Genomic DNA, 25,073 nt, shown 5'->3' with positions numbered 1-25,073 from the left:
AGGTGCTACTCATATATAGGGTGCTGCAATAACCTAACAGGTTCAAAGGGCACTAAGTGCACCAGAGCTGCTCAGCTATGGTCGATCCTGAACTGTGATTTCTAAAATGGACTGACGCAAGTGCCCTTTCCTATCTCTAGCTGTCTTCTGCTGCTCAAATGTTATTTGCATGTTGCATTAAAAAGCCCTTAGCATTTTCAGCCAGTGTTTTTTTTTTTTTACAGCACTTGAGGGGTAGCTGGAGGATCAGAAAAGATATCCAAAAAGGACACTTGAAGGTCATCTAGGGACTGACAATTCTGGAGAGACAGCCAAAGATGTTTAGCACTTACTTTAAATAAACAGCCAATTTGAGGTAGCTGCTAAAGCTTGTCATGTATGCCAAAAATACCAGCCAAGTCAAACTCATTCTCTTACCCTGTGGCTTGGTAAAGACAAATTTATTTACCAGTAACAGGAGTCCTTGTAGTCCTTGAAAAACAACTTCACTTCTAATTTACCAGAGCCCTTAGACACACTGAATGCATTCCTAAACCACCTAATTTACTTACCAGACTGTAAGTGATGGACAGTAGTTAGAGCTTATACAAAAAATACTGTACTCTATCTATGTTGCATTTGCAATCAACATGTAAGTGTTGAATGTCTAGTTCAGCACAATACAAAAACATAGAATCATCATTGAATGGCTCAGGTTAGAAGGGACCTTAAATATCATCTATTTCCAACCCCCTTGCCGTAGGCATGATCACCACCCACTAGATGAGGTTGCTCAGGGTCTCATCTAACTTGGTCTTGAACACCTCCACAGTGCATCCACAACACAGCCATCCGCATGTGGCATCCACAGCCTCTCTGGGCAACCTGTTCCAGTGTCTCACCACCCTTTAAGTGAAGAATTTTCTCTTAACCTCTAATCTAAGTCTTCCCCTCTGTTAATTTAAAACTATTCCACCTCTTGCTGTCATCTGATTGAGCAAAGAGTCTCTTTCCACCTTTTTTTAGAAGTCCCTTTTAAGTAATGAAAACCACAGTGTGGTTACCCTGGAACCTTCTCTTCTTTAGGTTGAACATCCACAGCTCTCTCAGCCTTTCTTCGTAGGAAGCATTCTCCAGCCTCTTGATCATTTTCATGGCCCTCCTCTGGACCTGTTCTAACAGATCAACATCCTTTTTGTGCTGGAGGCTCCACACCTAGACACTGTACTCCAAGTGGGACCTCACAAGAGCAGAGCAGAAGGAGACAATCACTTCCCTCCCCTGCTGGCCACACCTTTGTTGATGCAGCCCAGGATGTAGTTGGCCTTCTGGGCTGCAAAAAGGCACTGCTGTCTCATGACAAGCTTTTCATCCACCAGAATCCCCAAGTCCTTCTCTTCAGGGCTGATCTCATTCTTATGAGTTCTTCTCCTGGTCTGTACTCATGTCCGGGATTGCCCTGGCCCAGGTGCAACACCTTACACTTTGACTTGTTGAACCTCATTACATTCATGTGGGCGCAATTCTCAAGCATTTCCAGGTCCCTTTGGATGGTGTCCCTTTTGATTGCATCCCTTCCTTCTATTGTATCAACCTCACCACTCAGCTTGGTGTCATCTTCAAACTTGCTGAGGGTGCAATTGATCCCACTGTTTATGTCACTGATGAAGATATTAAACAGTACCGCTCCCAGTGCAGACCCCTGTGGTACACCACTCATCACTGGCCTCCACTTGGACATAGAACCATTGTCCACCACTTTCTGGGTGTGACCTTCAAGCCAACTCCTTATCCACTGAATGGCTGACCCATAAAATCCATCTCTCTCTAATTTGGAGATCCGTGTGTCATGTGGGACTGTGTCAAAAGCCTTACAGAAGTCCAGGCAGATGACATTGATCAGTCTTCCCTTGTCAACTGATGCAGTCACTCCATCATAGAAGGCTACCAAATTGGTTAGGCATGCTTTACCCTTGGTGAAGTTATGCTGGCTGTCTCAGACAGCCTTACATATGCATTGGCATTGCTTCCATGATCTTGCCAGGCACAGAGGTGAGGCTTACCGGTCTGTAGTTCTCCAGGTCCTCCTTTCTACTCTTGTTAAAAAGGGGAATGATGTTTTCCTTTTTCCAGTCACCAGGGACTTCTGTGGTAGTTTTACTTTGCTAGGCAGCTGAACTTTACCACAACCACTCTCTCACTCCCCCTCATCAGAAGAGGAGGGGAAGAAGAAAAGGAAAGAAACAACTCATGGGTTGATGATTTAATTAAGGATAATAGGATAACTTAAGGATAATTTAATTAAAGGAAAAATAAGTATTAAGGGAAAATTATTATTAATTAGATAATATAGCTAAAGGGGAAAGGGAAAGGGGAAAACAAAACAAAACAACAACAACAAAAAGGACCACCACTACCACAAAAAACAAACAAACAAACAAACAAACAAACAAAAAAGCCCACCACCACCACCACCACCAAAAAAAAAAACTAAAAAAAACCACAAAAAACAAACAAACGAGCAATGGCCATGTGGAAGCATGGAGGAAAGAATTGTTCTCTACTTCCCACCAACGAGTGATGCTTGACCATGTCCTTGAAGCTTGGCCTCAACTCATGTAGCCATTGTTTGGGAGGACAGATGTTTTCAAAATGAGAGCCCACCCCTCCCTTCTTCTTCCTTTTTCCACCTTTTATTGCTGAGTGTGACATCATATGGTAGGGAATATCCCTTTGGTTGGTGATGTTCCTTCCTCACCTCTTGCCTGCCCCCAGCCTGTTGGCTCTTGGGGGCTGGAGGGAGTCCTGGTGCTGTGCGAACATTTCTCATCAGACACAACACTAGTGTGATACCAATGTTGTTTGAGCTACACATGCAGAGCAAAGCCCTGCATGGGCTGCTGCAGAGAAAGTTAACACCACCCCAGTCAGACCCAGTACAACTTTGCCTGACTTCCAGGACTTTTCAAATAAGTTGGAGAGAGGCTTGGCAACTAAATCAGACAATTCCTTCAGGACCCTGGAATACATGCCATCAGGCCCCGTAGACTCATATGTGTTTATTTTCATCGGGTGGTCTTGAACCTGCTATTCACTTACAGTGGGCAGGACTTTGCTCCCCCAGCCTTCCTCTACAGGTTTAGGGAAATGAAAGACATGGGAAGCCTGACTATCAGTGAAGACTGAGGCAAAGAAGTTGCTGAGTACTTTAGCCTTCTCCAAGTCTGTCAGTGCCAGTTCACTCTTCTCATCCATCAGAGGGGGTACACTCTCGTTGGCATTTCTTTTTCTGAGCAATGTACCTAGAATCCCTTCCTGTTATTCTTTGCATCCCTTGCCAAGCTCTGTTCCGTCTGTGCCTTGGCTTTTCTTATCCCATCCCTGTACATCTGGACCACATCCCTGTAATCTTCCCAGGCCACATGTCCCTGCTTCCACTGCCTGTACATTTCTTTCTTGCACCTCAGTTTGACCAGCAGGTTCTTGCTCAGCCATCCTGGTTGTCTGTCCTCCTTGCCTGCTTTTTTATGTAGAGGGATGGAGCATTCTTGTACTCTAAGGAAAACATGCTTAAAGAGTCTCCAGCTCTGCTCAGCTCCTTTGTCCCTAAGGACAGTGTTCCAGGGGATCTCAGCTACTAGGTCTTTAAATAGCTTGAACTTTCTTCTTCAGAAGTTCAGGGCCCTGACTTTGCTCTATGCCAGGTCTGTATTCCTCAAGATCGCAAACTCAACCAGAGTGTGGTCACTGCAGCTCAGACTGCTTCCAATCTTGACCTCTTTAACGAGCTCTTCCATGTTGGTGAGCACCAGGTAAAGTAAAGCTTCTGCTCTGGTTGGTTTGTCTAGTACCTGGACCTGGAAGTTATCCTCAGTGTACTCTAGGAATCTTCTGGATTGCTCACAACCTGCTGTGTAGTTTCCTCAGTAGACATCCAGGTGGTTGAAGTCCCCTATCAGGATAAGAGCGTGTGAGTGTGATGCTTCTTGTAGCTGAAGCAAGAATGCCTCATCTACAGGCTGCCCTTGATCAGGTGGCCTGTAGTAGACCCTGAACACAAGCTGTCCTTTATTGGTGCGGTCCTTAACTCTCGCCCATAAACTCTCAACCTGTCTGTGGTTGTTTCTCAGAGACATTTCTTCACAATTTCTTCACAGACAATCTCTTCCCTAGTGTAGAGGGCAATACCCCCTCTATTCCTTGTCTGTCTATCTCTATATCTCTCTATAGCCATCTATTCTAATGTTCCAGTTATATGATCCACCCCACCAAGTGTCTGTGATAGCAATCAGATCATATTTATCTAATTGCACCATGGTTTTGGGCTAATAAACTGTTGTTAGGAAAATGAAAAAGCCTAGCATGCTGAGAATGGCAATAAACAGGCAAGATAGTCTGTGAACAGACAAAGGGGAACTTAGGGTTATTAAGTGATGAGGGGAAGGAGGAGGCAGAGCTGGCGGGCCTGAGTAGGACAGACAGAGCCACTGGTCCTGATGCTTGAAATGGACCTATGGACAGAGTAAAAGGTTGATTAATTTTGTTCACAGAGGATCTTGGCGTAGTGTAACAGCCTCTTCCTCTTGTTATGAGGGTGAGGCATGCATCACCCCCTTCTCACTGTGATATTTCTTCAGAATTGCTGGAGGCTAACTCTTCTTACAGCATGGCACACCTGCCACAGCACTGGCCTTAGCTTGTGGGTTGTGGAAAAGAGTGCAGACTTCTTCCATCCAGTGCTAAAGCTTCGCTTTAGGCATTTGAGGAAGGGAACTAAATTTTTTAAGAAACTGCCCAGACTGAAGATTTGTCTGCCATAGAGTTGGTTGCATAGGCAGGAAGAAGATAGTGGGCTTGTTTGGCATTCTCATTCAGAACATGCAATTCACCATGAAACGATGCTTGGTTTCTATAGAAGTCACTTTTTATATATGTACATTAACAGATATAAAAGATCTCCATCCACTGTTGATAGCTGCTGTACCTCTTGCATTCTAAACTTTTGTTTAAGTCCATGAATGGTTGTGTTAAGGATTTTCCTTACTGTGTAAAAACCTTAAATTAAACTTGGAGTAGATTCTGTATATCCTTTCTCTTAATCTTATTGAATGAGTCATCATCACTTAATATGAGATGATTATCTTGCACTCAGACACTTACTTCTAATACTTAGTTAGCAAAATAAGGAGTAGATTGCAGTCTTCTTTTGTTTCACAGACTAGAAACTAGATAACTGTTTTTTAAGAGAAACTGCAGGATTTTTTTTTCCAATATAGAAATACCCATCTGTATTCAAGTCCAGTGTTTTGTAAGTGAGTAAGCAAACTTTCCAATACCATACTAACACTTTACAAAAATCTCTAATCATTCTACTTGAAAGTGATTTTCACATAGACTTTTTCTTATTTATCTATGATATTATTTTTTATATTAAATTGTAACTCAAAAAAAAACAAAAACCAACCAAACAAAAAAAAAACACAAACCAAACCAACCAACCAAACAAAAACACTCCATCACCTTTGTCTGTCTTCATAATATATGTTCAATTACGTTTCTCTTGTCCATAAAACACTAGGCTCTGCCTACACCTTGGAGTCTGCAGCCCAGCTCTTTTTCTCTCCATGTTCTTTAAACTGTAGATTGTTTCTACTCTCCACACCTGTGAAATGGCGATTCTTTTGTGGTAGTCATCATTATTTCCCATGCATTTTAAAAAATGTTAATGTAAAAATGTATTCTTGTTTAAAATACTCTTAAATGTAAACATAAGCGGTACACACGCACTCTAAAAGTAATGAATACTGGAATAAATAATTACAACATGCTAATCACTGTTCAAATGCAAAGGTTTCTACTGTCTTTATTACCTAGATATAAATGATAATTATATAAAAAAGCAACACAGAAGTTTACATTTTATGCATGCCTCAGGTCACTTTTTAGCCTTATGAGACTTATTCCTCCTCTTCTGTCTTCTTATGAAACTCCCGGCTCTTTGCTCGGAGCTTGTTGACCTGCGACTCTGCAATGTCAGCCCGCTCCTCAGCTTCCTCCAGCTCATGCTGGATCTTGCGGAATTTGGAGAGGTTGACATTGGACAGTTCCTCCTGTGCAGGGAAAGAGAGTCATGAAAACAACAGGCTTTTTCTGCTGTCAGAATACCCAATGGGGAAAGTTTTTCTAAGGCATTTAATATCTTAGAACTGGCCAGACAAAAATTCAAATGCTGGGCAAGCAGGGCAGCTTCCAAACAAAAGGAAAAAAGCTGTTTAAGGTGTTGTGTGTGCCAGAAGAGAAAAGGACATTAGGTTGTGAAAAAGGTCATAGCCAGTTTAGACAGAGCACAGTCCCAGCTGAGTCGATGGCAGAGATAAAGTTTGGCGGCTGCTAAAAGTATCCTGGGTAAAAGTGAAGAGATAGAGTGGGAAATTGAGGTGTAGAGCAAAACTAGAGAAGAAGCCGTGTAGTCACTTCCAAATGTTCTTACGATTGCATAAACAATTGTGTTGGGGTTGTGGGAGAAGAAACATCAAAACAGTACAAAATTTTAAAACCTAGACAGAAGGAAACACCAAAACTGAGTTCCAGATTCACCAGAAGGAAGTCTGGCCCTTTTCAGAATGATACTTACAGCCTCCTCGGCTTGCCTCTTGTAGGATTTCACTTTCATTTGCAGCTTGTCCACCAGATCCTGGAGCCTGAGAACATTCTTCCGGTCTTCCTCAGACTACAGACAATGTTAAACAATGGCAAGAAAATGGTAAATAATAGCAACGCTTCTTTTCCTATCTCCCTAAGTTTCTTCTAAATGAAACAGAGACAGTTACATGCCTTACAGAGCACTGCTGTCCAGTTATACAGAGCTAAAAAACTTGCTAACTGTGTCAATGACTAACTGAGAAGGATGGAAAGAAAACCCTCATGAAGGCACTATGCTAACATATTCAACTCCAGAGAGAAGGGTGTGTAACCACAAAAAAAAACACCTCTTCTCCCTTACCTGGTAGGTCAGCTCCTTCACCCTCCTCTCGTACTTGCGCACACCCTTCACAGCTTCAGCGCTGCGCTTCTGCTCAGCATCAACCTCCCCTTCCAGCTCCCGCACCTGCAATGAAAAATCTGTCTTTGGAGCTTCTCCGGTACCTCTCCAAGGGACATGCTCACTTGTGCACAAATACCAGCCCCACGCACTCTGGCCTCCAGCTTCTGGATTTGCTTCTTGCCTCCTTTCAGGGCCAGCTGCTCTGCCTCATCCAGACGGTGCTGCAGGTCCTTCACTGTCTGGTCCAGGTTCTTCTTCATTCTTTCCAGGTGAGCACTGGTGTCCTGCTCCTTCTTCAGCTCTTCTGCCATCATGGCCGCCTGGAGAAGAAAGAATCAAAGGCGTTGTGCAGCTGAAGACATTTTTTTTTTTTTTGGGGGGGGGGGATAAATCCACCATCATCAGTGAAAGGAGACCCCAACTCACATCTGTGATGGCCTTCTTGGCCTTCTCTTCAGCATTGCGGGCTTCCTGGATGGTGTCTTCCATTTCACCCTGAATTTGGGCAATGTCTGTTTCCAGCTTCTTCTTGGTGTTGATTAAGCTGGTGTTCTGTTTGAGAAAAAAACATAGGTGTTTTCTCCAGCAGCTTTAATATACCATCTCTGGCAATAAATAATTTCCCTACTTTTATTTAGAGTTCTGTTAATGTGTTGTATGAAGAATATATACTGCTGTTTAATAGTTGTGGTAGAAGACTGCCAAAGAGTCATTGAGATACCCTTGTTAAAAAATGAAAATAGATTTAATGATTATGTCAGTTCCCTAAGAACTGTTTCTTACATTTCCCTCTGAATTTGGGATATAACCGTTTCCGGCTTCATCTTGGTGTTGCTCAAGTTGGTGTGCTGCTTAAGAGCAAGAACATCACAATTTTGTTTCCATTACCTTGTAATATCAAATCAAGAACACTGCAAAATATTGGTCTTTAATGTAAATTGTGCCATCAGGTCCCATGGAACTCTGTTCTAAAGGAGTTGTGGTGGTAGCTACTAGTTTCTTAGCTGTTTAGCTGTTTAAGTAGCTGTTAGCTAGTTTCTTAGTGATGAGCTCCAATATTTCAAGAATGTCTTCCATAAAATTTCCACACAGTTTGTGAGTCAACACAGAAGGAATTTATACTTGCAAGGAAAAACAACATAATCTTTCCTTATCATTTTCAGTCTAGTGGCAGTTCTACAGAATACTTACACTAACTTTGCTAAAAGATGTTAAGGACAGTATTAGTGTATTCCTGTTTGAACATAATTCCTGTGATAAGCATAATCATCAACCTAAGTGTGACTTTACAATCTCAGATGTAGGAAAGGTAGTGAACTTACAGAAGCAATAGGGCATGAACCTCCGATTCTCCTCTTAATTTATTACTTTTAAAATAAATCTCTGCTATAGTCTAATGAATTCCATCTTGTTTCTGAGGCTGAAAACTCACTTTTAGTATTTCTTATCCATACTGTGACCTTTGCAACATATAACTTACTAAATGCTGTTACTTATAACTACTAACTACACTTACTTATAACTAACTAAATGTTGTTACACAACTAGTCTCCAGGTACTTCCTTTGTATGGAGCAGAAATATAAATATTAAATATGTTTGATCACTGACTTGGGTATGGAGGAGCTGCACACGCTCGCTTGCATCCAGAAGCTCCTGTTCAGCCACTTTCCGTGACCGCTCCGTCTGCTCCAGGGCTGCCCGCAGCTCCTCAATCTCAGCCTGCAAGAGGTTTGCTCTGCGCTCCACCATGGCCACCTGCTCCTTCAGGTCCTCCTGTGTTCTGAGAGCATCATCCAAGTGTATCTGGGTATCCTGCAGTACAAGTGAAAGAAATTATAAGCAGACCAGAGTCCTCTGGAACAGAAAATTTTAGCTAAGACTTGTCTATGAGCATCTTTAATTCGATAGACCTTGAGCACTCCCTGTGTGTTTCTCAGGTTCTTTTGTGCCTCTGCAGCCTGGCGGTTGGCATGGCTCAGCTGGATCTCCATTTCATTCAGGTCTCCCTCCATCTTCTTCTTCAGCCGCAGGGCTTCGTTCCTGCTCCTGATCTCAGCATCCAGGGTGCTTTGCATGGACTCCACAATTCTGAGGTGATTTCTCTTCAGCTGGTCAATTTCCTCATCTTTCTCTGCTATCTTCCTGTCAATCTCAGACTTGACCTGGTTGAGCTCAAGTTGGATGCGAAGGATCTTTCCTTCTTCATGTTCCAGGGAGGCCTGTACAGGAATGAATGCAAATTAAATACTTATGTGAAAAATATTGAACCTCAAGCTCTGAGTAAAGCAAAGTGCAATGTTTCTGATGATATCTCTACAGTTTTATAGAAGCATTCTTATCCTCTTGTATCTGGAATGACTTCACACTGCTTATAATGAGATCGAGATCCAAGACCTGTAAGACAGAAATTAACAATGCCAGCTACCTCTGCTTCCTCCAGAGCAGCCTGAAGTTCTGATTTCTCCTGCTCAATCTGCTTCTTGACTTTCTCCAGCTCATGAATTGCCTTTCCTCCCTCTGCAATCTGCTCTGTGAGGTCAGAAATCTCCTCTGTGGAAACAAAGATGAACAGCATTTTCATACACAGGGCAAAAGGGGAAGTGTCCTGCCACACCGAAGCAACAGGCATCTTTGCAGACCTGGAGGCAAAAAAACATGTGGAAAGTCAGACACGGTTGTGAGAAAGCTCTGCCAGGAGTAGAGGACCAGCAACTTACGCTGCAAGTTCTTGTTCTCACGCTTCAGTGTTTCCAGGTGGTCCAGGGACTCCTCATAGGCATTCTTCATCTTAAACAGCTCCGTGCTGAGAGAGCGAGACTCCTTCTGGGAAGCTTCCAGCTCAGCCTGTGTTTCCTCGTACTTCTGCTTCCACTCTGCCAGGATCTGAGGAGCAACAGGGCGTGAGTATGGATGTGACAATTGTGAGGAGATGCCCTGCCCAGGAAGCACAGGGCCAGAGGCCAGAATACCTTGTCAAAGTTCTTCTGCTTCTTGTCCAGAGCTGCGCAGGCAGCATTTGATCGCTCCACGTCAATCATCAGGTCTTCCACCTCATTCTGCAGCCTCTGCTTTGTCTTTTCCAGGGAAGCACATTTGGCGTTGACGGCTTCAACATGTTCCTCTGCATCCTGCAGGCGCTGTGCCAGTTTCTTCCTGGGAGGTGGTAAGCACAGTTGCCAGTGAGAAAGCAAGTTCTCATTAAAAAACAAACAAACAAACAAAACATACAGCCACTTGGCCACTTTGTGCTCACAGAGCACACTTGGCCACTTTGCACTGTGTGATCCCCGTTTACACAGAGATTAAGATCTCTTCTAGACAGTCATAGTATTTCCGTGTCTGAATGCTGGGCTCTAGCAAGTCACTCTCTGCTGTTCACTCTGGTATTCACTCTAGCACTGGTCACTCTTCTATTCTGCGTCTGAAGAGCTTTGGTGCTTCTGCTTTGCTCAGTGCATATTCTCTCTTGGTTATATTTTCCCTCTTCCTGCCACCCCACCCCAAAGTGCAGCATTGGATTCTTCCTGACACTATTATAGTGGTCTCCTGAAATTTCCATTGTTACTTTCTCTCAGCCTTCCCCACTTTCCCCACACACTTGGCCTCCTCCAGCTCCTCCGTGCGCTGAATAGCGTCTGTCTCATATTTGGTTCTCCACTGGGACACTTCACTGTTGGCTTTGGACAGGGCACGCTTCAGCTCTCCCTTTGCTTCCTGCTCCTCCTCATATTGTTCCCGGAGCAAGTCACAGTCGTGGCGAGCAGACTGCAAGGCGTGGGCCAAGGCGTTCTTGGCCTGGGGGAAAAATAGTAGTGGGTCAAGGAATAGAAATCTCCTTGGAAATGTGTAAATGTCCTGACTGAAATATTATTCTCCCATAAGAATGATGGCAACGTATTGAATGAGGACGGGAGAGTTGGGAATCTGCAAAATGGAAATCTAATGGATAGACGGTAGGTATCAGGGAGCAAAGGTAAATTGCACTGAATGAACTAAGAGTTTGTGTTTTTTTTCCCCTCTCAGCATGGTGTCTCTGTAATCTCATATGTGTCTGATTCACATTTTGGTGAGGAAAAATCCAGTGGACAAGACAGAATTTGGAAGCCTACTCACCTTTATCTCTTCTTCTAAGTGCCTCTTGAGTTCCTCAATCTGTTGGGTGAATGCCTGCTTGCCTCTTGATAGCTGAGAAATCAGAGCATCTTTCTCCTCCACCTGGCGCGAATATTCACCTGGGAAAGTTTGCAGATACATAGGCCTTTCATTCTCATTGATGGCAGTGTTCCGCATAGTTAGAGCTTTAATTACCGTTAAGGTTTTAAGGAACCTCTGGAGGTCATCTGGTCTACCTTCCACCCTCCCCCACTATAACAGGGAAACCTATAAAGTGTTGCCCAGGACCCGTCTAGATAGCTTTTAACGTCTCCAAGGCAGGAGACTCTACAACCTCTCTGTTGGAACTGTGCCGGCTCTGTCACCAGCACAGTAAATAACTGCTCTTTGATGTTTAGATGAAAGCTCTTATATTCCACTTTTTGCCCATTGTGTATTGTCCTGACACTGGGCACCACAGAAAAGAGCCTGGCTTTGTCCTCCATTCAGGTATTTATAGACATTGATGAAATCCCTTCTGATTCCCTTATTCAGGAAGTCACCTGATTCTGTCTGCAGACGAGCTCTTTGAGCATTGAGGTCATTGACCATGCGTTCATGCTCCTCTTCTTTTGTCTTAATCTCACTCAGCTGGTCTTCCAGTGTGCGGCACATCTTCTCCAGATTTGTCTGTGTCAACATACAGAATGAAAGGAATAAGCAGTTATAACTCTCAATAAAACTGATAGGTGAAGGTGAATTCTGTAGAATTTCAATTGGGCAAAGATCCCATAAAGTATTTCTGTACCTTGGCTTTGGAGACAGACTCCATGTTACTGGCCAAGTCATCTATCTCCATCTTCAGCTCACTCTTCTCCTTCTCCAGCTTCTGCTTGACTCGTTGCAGGTTGTCGATCTGCTCCCCAAGCTCAGCTGTGCTGTCTGCGTGCTTCTTCCGCAGGGCAGCAGCTGTGGCTTCGTGCTGCAGCGTGGCCTCTTCGAGGTCACGGCGCATCTTCTGAAATTCTGCCTCACGCTTCTTGTTCGTCTCAATCTGAGCTGCCGTAGCCCCTCCGGCTTCTTCCAGGCGCTCGCTGATCTCCTCCAGCTCTCTGGAGAGGTCAGCACGGTGCTTCTCTGCTTTTGCCCGAGAGGTTCGCTCTGCCTCAATTTCCTCCTCCAGTTCCTCGATACGGGCCTGGGGAAAACGCAAGACCCTTCACACCCATGCCCTACTTGTATTGATGTCCTTCTGAAGGGCTGAAGGGAAGGAACAGAGGCTTGCCTGCAGCTCCTTGATCTTCTTCTGTAATTGCATGCCCAGGGCTTGCTCATCCTCAATTTTGCTCTGGATCTGGCTGATTTCAAAGTCTTTCCTTTGCACAAAGCATACACCGTTAACACCTGAATAAAAGTACATAGTAAATCCATGTTATTTGTCCCACAACCACACTTACTTCTTCAGTTTCTCATCCAGCTGCTGCTTATCATTTTCCAAATCCATTATGCTATCTTGGGACAGCTTCAGATCTCCCTCAAGTTTCCTCTTAGCCCTTTCAAGGTCCATGCGCAGTTTCTTCTCTTGCTCCAGGGACCCTTCCAGCTAAACACAACACCACCATTAATACCAGGCAGGTTGAACTCCATACCTGTCCTGTCTCGCTGGAGGCACATGTGCTTACATCATCCACTTGCTGCTCCAGCTTGGTTTTTGCTTTGGTCAATGTATTGACTTTGTCCTCTTCGGCCTGCAGGTCATCCAGTGTCTGCTGGTGGGCCTCTTGGAGGGCTTTCTTCTCTTTTGTCAGCTTGGCAATGGTCTCATCCAGGGATGCCATCTCCTCTGTGAGATTTTTCACCTTTGATGAGAAGGAGCAAGTGTAATTAAAGCAAGTAGGTACAAGACTCCCATAATAGCACAGTATGACTGATGTCTTCTGCCTCATACCTTGTTTTCGGTGGCATGTTTTTCTTTTTCAACCTTGGCCAAGGTTAACTCCAGGTCATCAATGTCTTTCTTCAGCTCTGAACATTCATCCTCCAGTTTCCTCTTCTTGGCAGTCAGCTCAGCATTAATTTCTTCCTCATCCTCGGCCCGTTCTGTCACCTCCTTAATTTTGGCTTCCAGCTGGATTTTAGTTTTGATGAGCTGATCACATCTTTCTTCAGCATCAGCTAAGGCATCAGCTTCCTGATGGGGAGATGGGGAGAAAGATAGTCATGTTTGCTAGTGTCAAGTTTAGGAAACTTGGAATAAAAAAAGGTTACTTCATACAGGAAAAACAAACAAACAAACAAAAAGATACGGAATTATGATTTTATCTTGTGGGAAATTATTTTTGTTCTACCTGTTCTGAATCTTTTTTTTTTTTTTTCCCTCATCTTTTAAGTGCTCTAATCAGGTATTATCTTTCTTTATTTATAATTAAGGTATATAATATATAAAATTTCTTTTCTTTTTTCTTTTTTTTTTTAATAACAGAATTGTACACAGATCTTTTTGTTTTTTTCTCTGTAAGAGCTTTTCTTGGCATAACTAATTTTGAATTTGTTAAGTCAGTACATAATCTAATTGCAATTGGTAGTGTCTATTTGACAGTATTTCAAAGCTATAAAGTAGACACAGGCATTTTGAGCAAAATATTCCCAAAACTTTTGATGTTCCAAAGGGCATTTTACATCTACATAGGGTTGGCAGTTGTGTTTGGTTTTAGAGGTTTTTTTTGTCTTCCTGCAGTAGTAGCTGCAGGAGTACAGGTGAGATACCATATATGATAAGAAATGTCACAAGATCCTTTTGTTTAGGTAACTGTTTAAAGACAGAATGTGTAGTCAGCTGGGTCCCTCTCTTGACTCCATAAACTCTGTATACCAAATCTCTAGTGACTACACTTGGGCCACATACAGCGAGCTTACATGGAGTCACATACCAGTGGGTTCTGAGACTTAGAAAATCTTCCCAAGCTGGAACACCAACATTACAATGGTGACATTGAGGGGTCTCAATTTTACCTTTAGTGATACAAGGTACAATAGTTTGTAAAGCAGTTTTGTGTGCAGTTTGAGAGTTCTGTACCATGCAATAGCACAGACCTTGTTTATTTTCCCCTGGAAGAAATACATTAATAATACTCACAGCTTGCACTTGGAGCTGCAGATCATTTTTCTCCTGAAGCAGAGACACCATTTTCTCCTCCAGCTCCTTCCTCTTTGCCTCAGATTTTGCAAGCTCTTCCTTGGTTTTCTCAAACTCCCCCTTCATGTTGGCCATCTCCTTCTCAGATTCTGCACTCTTCAGCAAGGGCTTGATCTTAAAGAACAGCTTCATCCAGGGCCAGTGCTTGACATTCATGAATGCACGAACGTTGTACTGGATGCAGAAGATGGACTCCCTGAAGCATAATGAAATTATACATTGATTATTTTCAGTGTGATGAATGGTGACGCTTTCCCCCAGAGGAAAATGACTCTAACTGAAGATGAGCAATGTCTACCTCCTCTCCACCATTCTCTGGTACTCCACTCTCATCAGGAAGCCTCTGCACCTGGCCTGTGTGCGAGTGATGAGCTGTGCCAGCTTCTCATCCCTCATTTCCTCCAGGAGCCCTAGCAGCCCAGCTTTGAAGAACACCTTGAGAAAGGGAATGTTGCAACACATCACTGCCAGGTAGAACTAGGCACAGGCACGTAGTGATTGAGTCAGGAAAAGTTTGTACCTTGGTGTGACCAAATTTGTACTGGGTGTGATCCACATCAATTGACCCCAGAAGCTTCTCAGAAGCCTTTTTGCTATCAATGAACTGTCCCTCTGGGATAGCGCTGGCATTAAGCACCTTGTACCTATTGAATGAAAGGAAATATGAATTAACGCAATCTCAAGTCATAAGGTTAGACTGTTTATTTAAATTAATTTTGTGCAGCAGAAGGAGGCTGTGAAAGTTGGTATTACATACCTTGTTTAGAGATGACATTTGTAATCAAGTCAATAATACGAGGACAAAATTAAGGAAAAATTTACAGTTATTGGTTGAAAATGGGATGCTGATTGCTAGCTATTTTTTTTTTTCCTTAAACTGTGCTGTTGTTATTGAATAGAAAATTTCTAGACAGGAACATTGCTACCATGTGTGTAAGAATAAATCATCTTCCACTGAAACTAGGAGCTGATACGCTCCTAAGTTTGTAATTTTTGTATGAGAATTTGTTGTATCTACATATCAATCTTCATTTTCAAATCTTGCAAGCACAGGTTTGTGTACCTCTATCTCGCTTCCATAATCAGAAACTTTAGCAAAGCTTGGTTGTGTTAGGAGCAAAAATCAGTAAGGACACCTGAGGAGCCCTTCATTTCTCAACATTTTCTCCCTTGCCATACATGTTTTTGTCTATATATTCCAGGAACTTTGCCTTTCTTTCAGTTTTAGATAGTTATGAAATTCAAAAATAACCATGTTAATAATAACCATGTTAAAATAGTTAAGATATGCAGCTTATGCAGTAAAGACAAAGCGGAGAGAGAAGTAAGGAATCTGACCTCTGTTTGAAGTCTGCATAGAGGATTCTGCTGGGGAATCCCTTTCTGCAAATTCTGATCCCTTCCAGAACACCATTACAGCGCAGCTGGTGCAGCACCAGTTCATGTTCCATGGCACCTAAGTAATTGAGACAATTATTTGATATTTCATTATAAAGCATAGAGTGTAATGGTTGCATCACAATCAGATTTCTCTCTACTTGAGGTTCTTACCAGGTGTTTTTGTTTCATTGGGGATGATACAGCGCACAAAATGGGGGTGAGTGCTCCGTAGATTGGTCATCAGCTTGTTTAGATTCTCCTGTAGAATCATGAGCAAATGTTTTTTATTAACAAATGTTACCTCTTCAGTTATTACTGTCAGATATGATTATTGTTGGAAAGGAAGAATGGATCTATTATTTGCACATAGAGCCATGCTAACTTGTGTTGTTTTTTTTGTACATTTTAGTCTTGAGGTTCTGGTTTGGAGTAGTGGAAAAGCTGTTCAGAGATACACCTCTTCCACACAGTGTGAAAAACTGTTCAGGATACCAGATAGTAGCTAGTGCTAAAACAAGAGTGCCTTATGCTCTGTGCATTGGTGGAGTGGAAGCTGGACTTGGCATTTCCCTGTTGCCTTGTTTCCATATATATATTCATATACAAATTTATGTGCAGATCCAGATTATAGGTGCCTCAGGGAAGCAAATACTTCCACCATTGTCCTCCCAGGACAGAGGAGAGGGGGAGGATCTTGGTCCTACTAACTGATATACTAACAAGTAAATGAAACTGTAGCCTGACCTAAGTACTTTTTCCAACATTCAAAGACAAAATAGACGTGTATCTTCCCCCTGGCCTAAGCTGATTTGATGCTAGCTTTTTTATGAATAACTTAGAAGATGTTTTTGACACAAAGAAAAACGTTAACAGGTACAGTAAAATGGCCTTGTTGGATTTATTGTGAGGTGTCAGAATCTTCAAGGAAGAAAAGGAAAAAGGAGAAAAAAATAAAGAGAGACAATTACTTCTGTACATGTACTTACTCTGAAAAGAGCTGATACAGTCTGGAAAGAAGAACCCTTCTTCTTGCCTCCCTTCTTGCCACCACCACCACTCTCTGAAGAATAGCAAAAAAAAGATGGTATTACAACTTTGAGTTGTAGAATTCTTCTCTATGAGACTGCAAGAATGTTGGTCATAAGTATCAATCATGCTAAAAAGGAAACTAATATGCAGTGGGAAATAAGACAACATTCAGTCTAAAGGAGTAGAGAATCAAAATAAGGTGATCACTGGAGTCTGCAGGATTAACATGGCAGAGTGGAGGCCTGAAATATGTTTGATCTTTTCCTTTCTTAATAAATCAAAGCCATGAAAGACTCTGCACAAAATGCAGTTCCTGGAGTGCATTTTACTCGCATTTATTTTTCTGGAAGAGTCATTAAAAAACAAATAAAAAAAACCTAACCTGCTTCTCCACCAGCAGAGGCAAAGAGTAAGGCCAGTGTCTTCAAGGACGATTTCTGGTACAGCCCAACAACAGTTTCATTCAGGGGATCCTTGTTCTTGTCAAGCCAGCCAGAGATATTGTAGTCCACTGTGCCAGCATAGTGCACAAGTGAAAAGTGGGCCTCGGCCTTGCCTTTGCCAGGCTTGGGCTTCTGGAAGTTGTTGGACTTGCCCAGATGCTGGTCATAGAGTTTGTTCTTGAAAGAGGTGTCAGTTGCCTTGGGGAACATGCACTCCTCTTCCAGGATGGAGAAGATGCCCATGGGCTGGAAGATGCAGAAAGAAGACATGAAAAGGCAGAAAGAATCACAGATAAAGAAGTATTTTCCCAAGTGGGAGGATATTAAAACTCCCATGAACTTTTAAAGTGGAATTCTTCTGCACAGCAGAGCAAGCTATGGAAGAATATAAAACTGTGTATTTACAATATCACATTTACCCTTTCAATTTAAATTTGTATATGTAAGAAATTGATGCATTTCTGAAAACATTAGGCCTTGTGGTTACAAAGATACCTTCTCAATGAGTTCAATGCAGGCAGCCAGGTCCATCCCAAAATCAATGAACTCCCAGTCAATTCCTTCCTTCTTGTACTCCTCCTGCTCCAGCACAAACATGTGGTGGTTGAAGAACTGCTGCAGTTTCTCATTGGTGAAATTGATGCACAGCTGCTCCAGGCTGTTGAACTGCAGAATACAGAGATTGTTATTAAGGTAAAATCAGAAAGGTAAGGATAATGAACTTTTAAAGCAAATTTTCTGTCTTTATGATTTTCAATTGGCATATGTGCAACACAAAGCTATTCTCAATGAAAAGCTTGTAGCAATCATGGTGCTTTAGATGTAATCTGAAAGTATCAAACACATTTTTGTAAAAAGAAAGGCAACATTTCTTAAATTCTTCAGCAGAGTTACTTCTAAAATTACGTTAATAAAACATTGCTCTTACATCAAATATCTCAAAGCCAGCAATGTCCAGGACACCAATGAAGTACTGTCTGGGTTGCTTTGTATCCAGCTGTTGGTTGATGCGAACAACCATCCATAAGAACATCTTCTCAAAAACAGCCTTTGCCAAAGCACCTACTGAATTGTATACCTAAATCAAAACCAGAAAGTATGCAGTTATCATGTGGAGCAAAAATGGAAGTCCAGTGTTTTTGTTATCAAAACAATTCTTGCCAGACACCAAATTTTTCTTACCTGCTGCACAGTTTGACCCTTGGTTACATACTCATTCCCAACTTTGACTCGGGGGTAGCACAGGGCCTTGAGCAGGTCTGCTGAGTTCAGACCCATCAGGTAGGCAGCCTTGTCAGCAACTATACAAACACATGGCAGCAGCATGTATTAGCTTACCAGCAGGTATATCTTGCAGAAATTCAGAATGCCTTCTGCAGAAATCATAAGTACTTTAAGACACATACGTACAGATATAGAACTTTCTTTTGATTTGATAGGAGATATTGATATGTCTCTTGATAGGAGACAGTACTGTGTTTGTTGTTGTTTTGCATTTAAAACAACAACAACAACAAAACAACTAGTAACGAAAGGCAATTGTAGTCAAGATAAGAAGGCCAATTAAGATAAAAATGTAACATATTTTTATTTCATCATAAGCAACATTCCCCAGAAGCTGGGGAGCATTTGTGTTGGGTGTATTTTCTTCACCATTGGCTTATTTTGAATTTTATTGACTGAAAATTTAACTTAGAGGCATTTAGGTAGACAAAACTCAAGAAATGTTTTAAAAGACAAAAGGGAAAACTAAGTCTGGGATGATAGTGAAGTTGCAGACAATCACAGATGTTCTCAGAACCAGACAGTGCAATCTCTTTCAGTGACTGCTGATGAAGTAACCTTAAAAACATAATACTCAAGAGATGACCATGCTTAAGTGTCAATTATGCCTTAAAGAACCTACACCTGAAATGAATACCAGTTTTTAGAAGTGCAAGCTCAAGCAGAATTCAAAAAGTTTGTCATTTTACTTTCTACTATTACTTGTAACAATGAATTCAGATGCGGACCCTGTTAACAGGCATGGTATGCAAAAAGCTTTGCCCAAGAATGCCTATATATATCATGTGAAAACATAGGAAAAAAAACATAGCAGATTGCTGCATTAATATTTGAAATGACCAAACATCCTTAAATTGCATCAATAGATATTGAGGTTAGAAACAGAAAAGAAAATCCAATGAGTAAAGATAGTGTAATACCAGAATAAATTGCTTGTTTTCCTCAGGGTCTTCAAAAGAATGCAAAGTAGGAAAAAATGCACACTAAATGAAGTAAGTGGAGGGCAGAGAAGATAAACTGCCACAGTCTTCTCCCAAGTTTAAGGGCAAACAGAACTGGCACAATAATAGATGATTTTGCCACACTGAGAAATTTGTTCACAGGTTCAGAGTAATGGCCAAACTTTACGTTGACCTGAGACTTGGAAACAAAACTGATTTCAGTAGAATCGGTGTTGCATCCATGGCTCCAAATGGTTATGTGCCAGACCTGGGAAGCTGCCATTCAGTAGAGCAGCAAAGCCCAACTTCCTTCTGCCTGACTACTACTTGGTCAGCAGATGGAAGTGCGGTTTGGGATTTACTGATCCTTATACTTTGCATAGTCCAAAGTAACCTGCATCTTTCGCTCAGCTGTGCTCTTCCAGGGAAGACCTCTTGTTAGGACACACTAATGTGCTGCAGTACTAGCATCGCGGGAAAAAATGCAGATGGAGTCCATGATTCTGACCCTGAATCATGGATTCATGACATGAATCATGACCCTGAATCATGGACCCTGAACCCTGCCTGTAGCAGTGAGTGTTTCAGTATTTATTGTAGTAATAATACCTTCGGTGCCGTCTGGCTCTGCCTGCTCTTCACGCTGCTTCTGCTTAAACTTCAGGTTCCCATAGTGCATGACAGCCCCCGTCAACTTGTAAATGGCTGTTTTTTCATCAGGAGTGAAGCCCAGGATGTCAATGGCGCTCTAATGAAGGAAAAATTAAAGAATACTTAAAAGCAAAGACCATGCCTGTTTATAGATCAGAGTCCACCTAAGAAACTTTCTGTGCATTGCTCACATCTGTGGCCATCAGCTCTTCCTGGTCATTAATGCTGGCAACTGTGATCTCCCCTTGACTCACGTACTGGTAGTCATATGGGTTGGTGGTGATCAGTAGCATCTCTGAGAAGGACAAAACATATACAGATCCAAAGACAATAGGCATGGAAAGGAATGAAAAATGTTGCTCAGTGAACTGTATCTGGAGAAGTTACTGGTATTTCCTACCAATTAGCTCTGGCTTCTTGTTGGACATGATCTGATAAAATATGTGGTAGCTTCTTTCAGCCTTGAGCTGGAAAGTGACCCTGGACTTCTCCAGCAGATCTGGGAAGGACGGTAGGAGAGAGTTAGCACAGGAACTGTGCACCAAAGTCAGAAGGAATGTGATCAGGCCTGGAGGCCTGGTCTTACATGTTTCAATATCAGCAGAAGCCAGTTTTCCCGTGGCACCAAAATGGATCCTGATAAATTTACCCTGAAAAATAAATAAATAAATAAATAAAAATTAAAAAAAAAATCTAGATCCCCCTCACCAACTCTGACTGCATTGTGTTGATAAGAAAAAAGTCATTTTTTTCTTATGCCAAGCGGCAACTTACAAAGCGTGAGGAGTTGTCATTCCTCACAGTCTTGGCATTACCAAAAGCCTCCAACAGGGGATTGGCACTGATGATTTGATCCTCAAGTGTCCCCTAAAATAGAAACCTCATTGTCATGTTATAGCTCAGAAATCAATCAGACACTTGCAGGGTCCTACTTCTAGGAGCCCACCTGCATCTTGCCAGACTGCTCCTCCTTCTTCTTATCCCCACTAGCTGCAATTGTTGCAAAGTACTGGATGACACGCTTTGTGTTCACAGTCTTCCCTGCACCGGATTCTCCGCTGTCAAATCAAACATGGACCCAGAGAGTGTGTGGTTCCTGGGCATGGGGCAGCCCCTCAGGGACTCGAGTAGGGAGTGAGTGTACTTACGTGATCAGGATTGACTGATTCTCACGGTCTGCAAAAAAGGCAGAATGAAAGTTTTCGTCATTGTTCTGAATAGCACTGAGCTGACTGAAAAGTAAATCTGTAAATGTAAGATGGGGCTACTTTGGAAAGTCTAAGCACTGACTCCTAGAAGACAGTACTGGATTTCCTTCTACATTCCTCAGTAGTAAGTATAAGCTCTGCTGGACCCACGCAACTGCCAGAGGCACGCGGTCCTCAGGCAAGCTGTGTATGCACTTGCCCTTCACACAGTTCTCATCAAGGAATCGAATCAAACTGCCTACCCATGATTAGATAAAGGACTGTATGGAATAATAATATTTTCTATTCTATCAATGTAAAAAAGTAGCAAACTGTGAGTCCAGTGTTTCTTTCTGCGATGGGAGAGTGTGGAATTTGGTACAATAATACACAGTGCTGAATCTATGCATGCTTCTGGTACAGTTTGGCTTGCAATTGTCAATTTCTGTCACACAGCTCCATGGTGTTTGAAGCTGTCTTGTTACATGCTCCAGTACGAGCCATGAGGCTTTTTGGTTTAGATTGCTTTGAATGAGATCAAGCACTCACCAGTCAGCATGAACTGATAGGCGTTGTCAGAGATGGAGAAGATGTGTGGAGGGGCCTCCTGGCGCTTTTTGCCTCGGTAGGCCAACACCACCTCCGGGTTGTACACTGGCAGCCACTTGTAGGGGTTGACAGTGACACAGAAGAGACCCGAGTAAGTCTGTGAGGAAGGGAGACAGCACGTTGGCTTCTGCTCAGCCTGGAACAGCAGGCCTTCCAGCTACCCAAAGGAAGAGAGCTGCTGGTACTTACGTAGATCATCCAGGCTGCATAACGCTCTTTGAGGTTGTACAGCACAGCGGGTTCATGGAGGTGGGTCATCATGGCCATGTCCTCAATTTTATCATACTTGGGAGGGTTCATGGAGAAGATTTGGTCATCCTTCACTGTCAGAGTCTGCCAAAGAAAAGAAAGAACCATATTTGTCATCTAAGAGTCTAGTGTAAGATTAAATTGTATTCTTAAGCCTTAATTTTTTTACTCACTTCTCCTGCTTCAGTCTTGACAGTGACCTTTCCTGCTTCTTTGCTCTGGATTGTGCTTTTCACATAGGATTCTTTAGCATGCACCACAAAGACTGATGTCTTGGCATCAAAGGGCTTGTTCTGGGCCTCGATTCTCTCTTTTTCTGACTTTCGGAGGTAGGGGGCTGCCTCCCCAAAGATGGCCATCTCAGAGTCTGATGACATGGCTGCAATTTATTCAGTAAGGGGCTAAGTGGAACAAACGTACTCAACTCTGAAAGAAGGAAGAAATGCCTTTGTACCCCACACATGACTTTGTAGTGTTCCACTCTGACTATTGTTAAGATTTCTCTCTCTGTATAATCTGTTTTCCCCTAGATATCCTTTCATTTATTTAGATCTTAAGCATGACAGAGGTCTTTGAGTTAGACCATTTTTACTTTCATTCCCTTATTAAGTTTATATTTTCTGTTCTTTAGATTTAGATTCTTTAGCAGTATTTCTGTTTTGTACTGTGAAAAAAAAAAAGGATTGATTGTCATAGTAAACATACTCTATATCTAGTAACAAAGGTATTCCAATGAAAGTCATCTTACTAAAATTATGAAGGCACAAGTATATCCTGTATTTCTTCCATATTTTAAACTGTGAAATGTATATTGACTATAGAAGTGGAGCAGCATAGTAAAACAATCTGTGTTAAGGAGAAGCAGAAGTGTGAATTTTCTGTTCTTTAGCAACGCATTCTCCTGAGCTAGAAATTGGAGTTTTAACGTCTCCAGTGGTTCCGTGTTCTCCAGCTCAAGCTGATCTGTTAAGGGTGAGCTGTACCAAAATAAGAAAACTTCTCATTAAAAAACACTGAGAGGGGTTTGATAAAGTCTTAACTGTATCAGCTCAGTTAATTCATCTTCTTTTTCATTAATTGCTATTTACACTCAATTTCCTATTAAATTTTCTGTGTAGAAAGAGTATATTTATTTCTCAGCAGGTATCAAACAAATGTGTGAAGCAGTCTTATGAAAGCAAATTTGCTGTTTTATATGTATTTGTTTTGCACAACCCAAGTAGGAATGCACAGCATTAATATACACAGTTGTATGGGATTATAGGAAGTGCACATACAACTGCATAAAACCCATCTTGGAGGGTCTATTCCTATGGAATAGATAAATTAGAGTCTTACCTTTTTTAATACCAGCTGGCTTGCAGGGTGGAGGCTGGTGAATACTGAAGAACAGAAAAGACAAGTTCCTTATTATTATTGCACAGAATGTCAAGGATAAACCACAGGGTGAAAATATGCAAGTGGCTTGAAAGCAGAAAAAAAAAAATCTCAATTGTTACAAAGAGTCCTTCGAGGAAAGCAGTTCCACAGGCAGCAGGAATTCAATGGGATTTTGCCAGCACTCAGACAACCATATTCTTACCTGGAAGATTTCTGTGAAGACAGGAAAGACTTGTCCTACCAGTGCTTTTATAGGTTCTGATCTGTACATACAACTCCCTTCTCCTCTTTCTTAGGTATAAAAATTTTTGGCAAAGCACTGTTTGGCAAACTTGACTGAGTACATAATTCCCATTCATGCTCATCATGGATATATTTAGAAATATCTGAAGTCTTACTTGCTATGTGAATAAATCTCCTATAAATATTTTGACTAGGAATCTGAAAGGAGGAAATGCTGTCCAGCAAATAGAGCAGGACAATGAGACTTGGAATTATTGACTTCTGTTCTCCTGACTCCTGAATTGCTGTTTGATATACAAGATTTGTGTTCCTCACAACTCATCTGTAGTGAGATGGATAGATATTGCAAAGAGCTTTGGAGAGTTTCTATTCTGAGATATTTCTGCAAATCAGTGACAGTGCACTGTGTATTAAGAAAGGTACCTTGTTTATCCATCCACGAATAACTTTTGTTGTTCAAATAGCTATTAGAATAAGCAGAATAGTTCTCAGTGAAGGGGAAAATTGGGTAAAGTTGGGAAGAGATGCATTAAATAATGAAAAACCACTTACATGGCTTTTTGAAATTTGTTTGACCTTTTATGTACCATGTATCCATATTCTCTGGTGCTACAGATAGGCAATAGAAAGAACAAATGTATATGGGAAGGGATTAAGGGAAGGAGACACAAGTAGAATAGTGTAGCTGTTCTATATAATAAAAGTTTGAGGTTTCTGTGTATACTTTCTGCAACCTACAGATCTGTCATTTCCTTTGCAAAGAGTTAGGTAACATCTCCCATTTGAAGACCTTGCATGGAGCAAGGACGAGCTGCTATGATTCTGTACCATATTCTGAATGCTCACACTCTCCTTCAGATATCTGGGAGCTGTAGAGGGGTCACAGAGGATCACTAGCCTTCTCAACTCACTGCTTTAAAGAACTTTCATATGTTTCCAATACTGCATGTACAACTAAAACATCTGAGATAAAGTATTCTTTTATGAGGATGCCAGTATCTTTCTGAACAATTAAAGTGAGGGAAGAAAATGATGGCATGTATTTATAGAGACTTTATGCTTGAAAAATAATATTGAGTTCCTGCAATAATGTCGAGTTCCTGCAGGAAAGTCATAGAAGAAAATGGAAAGGTTTTATTCATCGTCTAGCATGAGAAACAGGATAAAAGGAGAGATAGAAAATATATTCTAATTAATATTCTTATTCTAATTCTTCTCTTATTCTAATAAACTATACAATCAACAAAGAATGGACTTGATTATTCTTTATATGGAATTAACTCCAAGTTGGGTCTGTATTTTTTTCATAAACTTGCCTCTCACTTTTGATATAATGACTTTTAAGTTGTTCAGGAACTGAAAG

At 41.7% G+C, this 25,073-nt stretch overlaps 1 protein-coding gene across 2 annotated transcripts; it reads right to left on the bottom strand.

Moving 5' to 3' along the window:
- Nucleotides 1-5,816: 5,816 nt before the first annotated feature.
- On the bottom strand, nt 5,817-23,692 carry LOC119713219 (myosin-1B-like). Of its 2 annotated transcripts, XM_038165534.2 has the most exons (40): nt 23,670-23,692; nt 23,426-23,469; nt 22,261-22,513; nt 22,028-22,171; nt 21,779-21,935; nt 21,191-21,218; nt 20,989-21,100; nt 20,817-20,909; nt 20,629-20,692; nt 20,443-20,541; nt 20,234-20,337; nt 20,001-20,139; nt 18,349-18,467; nt 18,095-18,244; nt 17,662-17,832; nt 17,106-17,412; nt 16,681-16,754; nt 15,866-15,953; nt 15,653-15,770; nt 14,835-14,958; nt 14,613-14,749; nt 14,255-14,510; nt 13,067-13,309; nt 12,801-12,977; nt 12,576-12,721; nt 12,404-12,494; nt 11,927-12,316; nt 11,682-11,808; nt 11,140-11,258; nt 10,625-10,821; nt 9,996-10,179; nt 9,744-9,909; nt 9,452-9,576; nt 8,937-9,245; nt 8,635-8,838; nt 7,451-7,576; nt 7,174-7,344; nt 6,983-7,087; nt 6,614-6,709; nt 5,817-6,089 (listed from the first exon to the last, which is right to left on the bottom strand). In XM_038165534.2, the coding sequence occupies exons 3-40, from the start codon at nt 22,462-22,464 to the stop codon at nt 5,937-5,939; spliced, it is 5,817 nt and encodes a 1,938-aa protein (XP_038021462.2). In that variant the 5' UTR covers nt 22,465-22,513; nt 23,426-23,469; nt 23,670-23,692; the 3' UTR covers nt 5,817-5,936. The 2 variants fall into 2 exon arrangements, with proteins under 2 accessions (XP_038021462.2, XP_071881919.1); XM_072025818.1 differs by lacking the exon at nt 23,670-23,692 and having other exon boundaries at nt 22,261-22,466.
- Nucleotides 23,693-25,073: the final 1,381 nt, after the last annotated feature.

The sequence above is a fragment of the Anas platyrhynchos genome, chromosome 19, assembly GCF_047663525.1.
Source record: "Anas platyrhynchos isolate ZD024472 breed Pekin duck chromosome 19, IASCAAS_PekinDuck_T2T, whole genome shotgun sequence".
In the NCBI taxonomy this organism is placed as follows: domain Eukaryota; kingdom Metazoa; phylum Chordata; class Aves; order Anseriformes; family Anatidae; genus Anas; species Anas platyrhynchos.
Note: the sequence above shows the minus strand (reverse complement) of the source record. Positions and strands in the feature narration are given on the sequence as shown.

What these genes read in the sequence shown, in the direction of transcription:
- LOC119713219 (XM_038165534.2), bottom strand. Translation starts at nt 22,464, where the DNA reads ATGTCATCAGACTCTGAGATGGCCATCTTTGGGGAGGCAGCCCCCTAC. An exon ending in CTATCAGTTCATGCTGACTG is followed by an intron (nt 21,219 to 21,778) that starts GTGAGTGCTTGA and finishes CCTTTTTTGCAG; the next exon opens with ACCGTGAGAATCAGTCAATC. An exon ending in ATGACAACTCCTCACGCTTT is followed by an intron (nt 20,693 to 20,816) that starts GTAAGTTGCCGC and finishes TTTATTTTTCAG; the next exon opens with GGTAAATTTATCAGGATCCA.